At 31.5% G+C, this 7,345-nt stretch overlaps 2 protein-coding genes across 5 annotated transcripts; one reads left to right on the top strand and one right to left on the bottom strand.

Annotated features, from left to right (window-relative positions):
• Positions 1-19: 19 nt before the first annotated feature.
• LOC126874167 (nuclear pore complex protein Nup160 homolog) lies at positions 20-5,546 on the top strand. Of its 2 annotated transcripts, none has more exons than XM_050635863.1 (10): positions 20-168; positions 401-714; positions 791-920; positions 1,013-1,539; positions 1,622-3,078; positions 3,201-3,883; positions 3,953-4,653; positions 4,743-4,973; positions 5,048-5,151; positions 5,309-5,546. In XM_050635863.1, the coding sequence occupies exons 1-9, from the start codon at positions 84-86 to the stop codon at positions 5,147-5,149; spliced, it is 4,230 nt and encodes a 1,409-aa protein (XP_050491820.1). In that variant the 5' UTR covers positions 20-83; the 3' UTR covers positions 5,150-5,151; positions 5,309-5,546. The 2 variants fall into 2 exon arrangements, with proteins under 2 accessions (XP_050491820.1, XP_050491821.1); XM_050635864.1 differs by lacking the exon at positions 20-168 and having other exon boundaries at positions 401-522; positions 593-714.
• LOC126874215 (uncharacterized) lies at positions 5,216-7,189 on the bottom strand. Of its 3 annotated transcripts, XM_050635982.1 has the most exons (4): positions 6,709-7,189; positions 5,802-5,936; positions 5,591-5,679; positions 5,216-5,487 (listed from the first exon to the last, which is right to left on the bottom strand). In XM_050635982.1, exons 1-4 carry the CDS (start codon positions 6,722-6,724, stop codon positions 5,374-5,376), a joined length of 354 nt encoding a protein of 117 aa, XP_050491939.1. In that variant the 5' UTR covers positions 6,725-7,189; the 3' UTR covers positions 5,216-5,373. The 3 variants fall into 3 exon arrangements, 1 of the variants encoding a protein (XP_050491939.1); XR_007692682.1 differs by lacking the exon at positions 6,709-7,189 and adding an exon at positions 6,241-6,702 and having other exon boundaries at positions 5,428-5,487; positions 5,591-5,936; XR_007692681.1 differs by lacking the exon at positions 6,709-7,189 and adding an exon at positions 6,241-6,702 and having other exon boundaries at positions 5,216-5,936.
• Positions 7,190-7,345: the final 156 nt, after the last annotated feature.

Below are 7,345 nucleotides of genomic sequence, written 5' to 3' on the forward strand. Positions count from 1 at the left end.
GTGCCCGCTAAAATTTTGAGCAATAGTGCAATATGATTTAAAAGTTAAATTGACATAATACTTATTCATAAACAAAGTAAAAAATGGAAGAATTTCCTTTGGGATATCGAGAAGTTGTGCCTGATCAAACTGTACCAGAGAAATGGAACGAAATCACGTTGAACACGGGTATGTAACCATAACCTTTTTATTTTCATGGAACACACGAAATTATTCTTTCAAAATAATTTAAAATCAATTTCTTTATTGTATATCAAAGATACTTATTTTCCATTTATGAGAGCATCTATTAATTATGAGAATATTACGCTTTAAACCTTATAAATTGAATTCCTAACCTTACTTTTCAAATAGAAAATAGTTATACAGTACCTGTCTCTGTAATTATATTATTTTATAGGCGGAAGCCAAAGTACCTTACAGGACATAAAAGTTCCAGAGAGAGCAGGAGGCTATTCATACAATGATGGCTCGAAATATTTTACACGGAATCGGTTTATTTATTGGCGTATTTGTCATGATGTACTTGAGTTGGTTGAACATAGTCTAGATATTAATTTAGCCAACTGTAGAGTAAGATATAAGTTTACAGATACACCCATTTTGGATGGCATTTCCATACATGAAACAATTAATTCAGTCATTATATTAATAGCAACCGTTTCTAGTGTTCATAAGTTATCATTTCCTCATCCTGAAAGAATTCATAAAAATGTAAGTAGCTTCCAGAAGGTAGTAATTGAATATTGTATGATTTTAGATATTGCATTAACAAATTGTTATTTTATAGGAACACTCATTAAGTACATATAAAGATTTAGGTACACAGTCAATATTTAGTGAAATGTCTGCGCAGAATGTGAAAAGAACTAAGGAAGATCCACATATGTTTCATGTTATCACAAATGCAGGAACTACAAGTTAGTAATTCGTGACAGAATTTAAAAAATAACATTTTTCAAATATAGTATCCACAGCAATTATTTTAATTTTTTCCTTTTTTCTTTTATAGATTCTCCAGTTCCTCATGCAGCTGCATCATGGCTTATTCCACCACAAGAAGCACTGTTTGCTCTTGCTTATAATTCTGGAACTATACTTCTCCTGAGGCTAGATACAAAAACTGGCCTTGTACATAGCAGTGAATTAAAACAAGATTCAATAGTGCCAAGATTTCTTAGTGGTATTGCAACTGCTTTCAGAGGACGCAATTCTGAAGCCCATGTGGCTATGTCATTAACAATACATAGTTGTGAAAGTGATACATATCTGTTTGCATTGTGTCGTGAAGGTAATATCCGTATGTGGTCTTGTAACAAAGCTCAATGTGTGGCTGTGACTGATACGGCGATAGATAATCGCATTGCTTCGCAAGGTGCACAAGGTCATATATTAAGAAAAGCATTGGGTCCTAATAATGAATTATACTTGGGAACTTTTTTAAAATTTAGTACTAGATGTGAATTTAGTATTTTAAAGCCAATTCAAGATAATGGGATGTTTAAATTTGTTAGATTATGTACCAAGTTCGCGCAAGATGTATGTACTATTCACATTTATTCATATTGATTACAAATTAGTTACCATTTAAAACAACTTTTATATGTATTAATCTTTACAGCAACATTTAGTTGACTTTTTCTTTACCACTACTCGATTATGGGCTGTTTGGAGAACCACTGATATGGATACAGTTGAAGTAACGCATGCTCAATTATCATTGAGTGGTGGACGCGTTAATTCTGAATGGGAAGCTGCGATTCTAGAACAAACGCCAGACAGAGACTACATTCTTAGTGATGCTGATACTGATCCAAGACAAGCATATATCAATTACATTTTTCACCCTGGTCAGTTCTCTTTGGCAGATATAACAAAAGCATTGAACATATACAAAAGATCTAATTTTTTGGAAGATAAAATTCTTTCTGCTGCGGAATTGAAAGAACGCGTGTGTATTGCGGTAGAAGCTGAGATACAAGCTGAAATTATGGATTACGAACTTATGGATGAAGATTATTTAGAAATTGCCAATCGTTGTTGGTCAAAATTTTATTCTTGGGTTATACAGTATCATGCCAATAGTACAAGGCCAGTGGGATTGTTGTTACTGCCTAGCGTTTACGGAGTAGTTTTACTTAAAAAGTCGTGCTTCTCGCTTTTGAGACCAATGGAAGCTTTAGAATATTTAATGTTTTGTAATGAAAGATCATATACATCCCGATTCAAAACAACGCCGGTTTTGTCACAAGACGAAGATATATGTCAGGATCTTATTACTTTAATGTCAGCATTAGTACTATTAGAAGAACAATTATCTGAAGAAACTAAAACAGCGGTAAAGAGAGAGCTGTATCATTTAAAAAGTCCAGACACTATTATCGATGATTTATTGTCAAAACTGATGTTAGAGTCGGAAGAACCGATTAGTAACTTTGTCACACATCATCTTAGCTGTCACAAATTATCAAATGTTAGAGATATATCCAGCGCTATGGCAATGTTGCTAGAAACATTAACATATGATCTTGGACAACCAAACAAAGTACATCTTAATGATGATCATGATGCTTCGATACTATTACTCAATATAAATCACTTTTTTAGTAGTCACTTAGGCATCTCGGCAATATCAAAAAGTGTAGCACAAATAACACAATTGAGATTTGCAATCTGCAGAAATTTATTAATTTTACAACAAATGATACTACTACGACCTGAATTGTTTGATTCACGATCATTACATTCCATAAAATCATCATTAGCACCTAAGACAGTTGTGTTAATGCAAGCTTATTATGTTGTGACATGGATATGTGAATCCACAGTATTACCAATGCCTGTACAATCTCTATTAGATTCTAGTGTTCAGCGTCTAGCATTATTGAAACTTGTTGATTCGAGAGCAAATATAGGATTCAAGCAACATCGATCTTCATCGTTATTAGAATTATTTATAGAGAACAGTGGTGCAAAACATGCTCACAATTTGATGGCTCATACAAATTTAGATGCGACCAGTTTAATTCCATGGCATTATGGGATGTTAACACATATTACTTTCATCGCACAGCTCGTGTATCCTTTCATAAAACTATCGATTTATTTATGCACGTGCGTATATGTTAGTTATATACGTGGTATACGTTTCTTTTTTGTCTTAAAATTTTTATATATTTCCTTAATAAAAAATATATCAGATGGCCGAGATCAGGAAATTTTATCTTCCCCGAATGGCTATTGTCTAGTTGTCAGTTCTTGCTGGTTCAAGAGTATGTGAGGCTTCTGAATACATGGTGCGAGTGGAACAGTGCATCGAGGAAATTTATATTAGCAGTCGCGTTACTTGAAATGGGAGAAGCGCATAAAGCTTGCGATCATTTCCTTCGAGCTTCTAGAGGAATTTTGACAGATGAATTTTTAGCTGATGCCTTACTCGAATCTAGCGTACTATCCGAAAATAGTTCGTTAATTCAGTATTACTTAAAAGTTATCAAATTATTTGAGGAACATAATGCTTCCGACTGTATCATAGAGCTCGCTGAAACAGCTATATTAATGGCTGATAAAGATGATCCTAATTTGCCAACACTTCACTCAATAGTATTCATGCAACATTTGAACCTGGGTCACCATATAAAAGCTTACAATTGCTTAAATTCGAATCCGGACGTTGCACGTAGAGTAGATTGTTTGAGACAATTGGTAGTGACTCTCTTTGAACGTAAAAAATTAATAGATTTAATTTCATTTCCTTATGTCGATATGTATGAAGATTTAGAGAGAATAGTAGAAGGTAGAGCCAGGAGTGTGGACCTCATAGAAAATAATTACTACAATTTTTTATATAGCTTTCACATAGATAAAGGGAACATGCGGAAAGGTATTACTTTAACTTATTATGAAATCAGTGTTAAACCTTTTTTCATACAGTAATTGATTTGTTTTACAGCTGCATCAGTGATGTACGAGCAAGCTATGCGATTAAGTCAAGAATCACAATCTGTTGCGATCGTATCAAGGCAAGCTCAGTGCTTGTTAGCTTGTATTAATGCATTACATCTTGTCTCTGAAAAGTATAGATGGATCGTTAGGCCTGTAATTGATCAGAACTATTTGGAGGAAATGGATTATGAAGTACAAACGAGAAGAAGCATCAGTAGCGAAGATATTTTGCATTATAAAATAAAAAAACAAGTCGAAGTTCTTGAATTAAATGATATAAAAAGGGAATACTACATTGTGGATGCAAGATTGAAAGTATCGAAAATAAATTCGGAGTTGCATATTGTTTCACATGCTGGCCCCTCGGAGCTAATTATTATACTACCAACTATTGGATTATACACGACAGCGTTGCATTTATGCGATGAATTTAATGTTAATAAAAGTTCCGTGCTTGAAAGTCTCGCTTCACAGTGTATACGTTTAAGTCGAGGAGAAGATCCAAACGCATGGGACTGGCTTATTCAAAACGATATATTTGACATTGGTTTATCAAATACAAATATTACAAACACCGCTTGGAGATTGTTAGAATATTTAACGTTGAAGCATGAAAAAGATAGATACAGTGAGTTGCATAAAGCAGTCACTCGGAAATTACTTCAAGAAGGAGCGTTTATACCTCAATGGTTATTGATGTCATACAAGGTAAATAATTTTTTAATCGTTATATCATATTGTATAATATATTGTTATATTATATTGTATAATAAAAGATCACTTGGTATTTACTATAGAAACGAAATGCTGCCGAACTTCTTCGTCTTATGTTAAATGCTGGTAGAATATTAGAAGCTAGCGAGTTAGGAGTTGAATACATTAATGCTGTTATGGGTGATGGTAAAGAAAATTTCGGTCTTAAAACGCACTTGACATCCGTAACTACACCAGTTTGGTTGCCACTTAACATTTTAGAAGTGCTATTATATGAATTAAAAGAAGTCAAAGAAAATCCTACCTTTTCCGAGGTACGTAATTTTCCTATTGTATACATGTATTTCTTTCACAAAAACATCAATAGAAATATTAATACCAATTTTAGAGCTATCAAAGATTACAAGGAGCATTACAAAGCTATGAACAGAAAGTGATAAGGGTGTCAAAGGATATGATTGAAATAAAATTAAGTAGCAAGAATTGCTAGTAGTAAGTAGAGTACTTATATTAGTGGTTGATAAAATAATACTTTGTTTTTCTATTATAAAAAATATACATATAAAAATATTTAATATGTGCGGACGTGTAATTGTCTCCGCTGATGATACAACTATCTTTACACCAGTCTTTATCTATAATGTTTTAGGAAAATCTATACTATAAAAGATAAAATTTTATGTCACATATTTGGAACAATAGTATTAAAGATTGTCAAGCATAAATCGGTGCATGACTAATTGATATCACCGTCGTAAATACAATAATGACGCCAAGAATCGCTGCGACAATCACGGCAACCATTTGTGGACATCTTTTGAACAAAACCTGAAATAATTGTAAATTTAAAATGACTGTCATTTATGAATATAATTTATAACAATTGATTATTTTGTTATGAATATATGAGAAACTATGAACAAAATATTACCATCAAAATAACTATCAAAGCAAGAACGAAGATTGTTCCGACAGGTAGAAGAAAAGATGCTGCCCAATAATGTCTCTGTATTTCGGGATCTAAAGAAAATCATGAACAACTTGTGGTAACAAAATTATGAAAGAGAAATTAACTTCTTAAAACTGTGTAAAGATACAATATCGGAACTTATTAATCTTCATCCTATATGGAGATATCTCACCATTGCGCCAATGAGTTTTATATACTTCGTAAGGAGGTATGCGAATTCTCCTTATGATACTCTTATTTGTTATAATTACAGAATCAAGGAGATTTTGCGTATTTACAGATTGTACTCCACTTGCGAACCAGTCTCCTATAATGTACATAGTTATTATAACAAGTTTTATCTCTATTTTCGCGTGCTCAAAACGTTAATGTAAATGCAATTAAGAAAGCAGGTTCAGTTCTATATAACTATAATCCAATATCAATATTTCGCGTCAATAAAAAGCTATTATTTGTACTACAGTATACGAGTGCCAACAATAATAATTATTGTATATTGTAGAATTAGTTAGGATATACATATTTGGGGACAAAGAATTACTACCATATTCCTCAAGCTGTTTCTATAAAACTGATTTTTATATTTGTAATCATAATTAGCTGTATTTTACCTCGTTTATTATTCCAACAATACCTATTACACTGATATTTTTATTTAATTTGTTGTAATAGTCTGTGGTCTTACTAAGCTACTAAGAGGTAAATACAAATTTATAGTAGCTGTTTACCATAAAATAAAATACTTTTATATAATTTATAATAAAAATGTATTCAACATGTTGGAAATAGTATAACTACATTTGTATAAACTGGTGTTTTTATGTAGAATATTTTTTTACATTAAATTTTTCGTCAAACTTTGTTACTAAACACGAGAAAAACACTAGTTCATAGATAGGTACATCTACTTTCATATGTGTTAGCAGTGTATGTATTCGCGTATAAGTTAGATTTTAAGTACTATTATTTTATTGATGTCTTATGTAAAACATGCCGTGTTTAAGTTTTTAATAACTAGATTTATTAGCTTATAAATGAGTACATACAATAAAATGTTAATGTGTGTTAGCAATACTTACCCCAAATCATAAACATTGTTGCATATTAAGTACAACAGTTCAATGACCTGAGTGTATCTTTTGATTTGTAAAAACTGCTGAATTTGATTCCTTCAAACACAATTTTCTACTTCGCGCAAGAAAATTGAATGTATTTTATTTACGTTTCACAATTGGGATAAACGAATGAATAATTAAATCGTAATTCTAATGATAAAGATAATTAAGAAAAACAGAAGATGATTAAAGCTACGTTATGTCGACAAATTTACATAGTAGAAGTTTTATAAAAGCTTATACGATTGCAAAATGTTAAATAAATCAAGCAAAACAACTATAATATTATTACTTTATTTATATTATTACTAATATAAAATGAGAATTAACATTACAATATGTGCAAAACTTGTGCATTAAATTATCTCGGGGTTCGCAGATAATGCATATACAGGGTGTATAAAGAATAATTTCAAGTAAACGACGCAATATACGCGTGAAGAATATACACGCGTCTGAATTACGTTTCTATAAAGAAATTATTAATTTAAATTAATTTCTATAAAGAAATTAAAAAATAAATAAAAAGCGTTCGAGCTATAAGAAATACATGCTTGTTTTTTGAACACCCTATATGAGATGTATATATACGAACTAGCAC

This window comes from Bombus huntii, chromosome 16 (assembly GCF_024542735.1).
Source record: "Bombus huntii isolate Logan2020A chromosome 16, iyBomHunt1.1, whole genome shotgun sequence".
Lineage (NCBI taxonomy): Eukaryota > Metazoa > Arthropoda > Insecta > Hymenoptera > Apidae > Bombus > Bombus huntii.

Excerpts from the sequence above, each read along its gene's own strand:
- LOC126874167 (XM_050635863.1), top strand. The coding sequence starts at position 84 with ATGGAAGAATTTCCTTTGGGATATCGAGAAGTTGTGCCTGATCAAACT. Across the intron at positions 715-790 it reads CTGAAAGAATTCATAAAAAT|GAACACTCATTAAGTACATA; the intron begins GTAAGTAGCTTC and ends GTTATTTTATAG. Across the intron at positions 1,540-1,621 it reads GTACCAAGTTCGCGCAAGAT|CAACATTTAGTTGACTTTTT; the intron begins GTATGTACTATT and ends TAATCTTTACAG.
- LOC126874215 (XM_050635982.1), bottom strand. Across the intron at positions 5,680-5,801 it reads TAAAACTCATTGGCGCAATG|ATCCCGAAATACAGAGACAT; the intron begins GTGAGATATCTC and ends GATTTTCTTTAG. Across the intron at positions 5,488-5,590 it reads CTTTGATAGTTATTTTGATG|GTTTTGTTCAAAAGATGTCC; the intron begins GTAATATTTTGT and ends CAATTATTTCAG.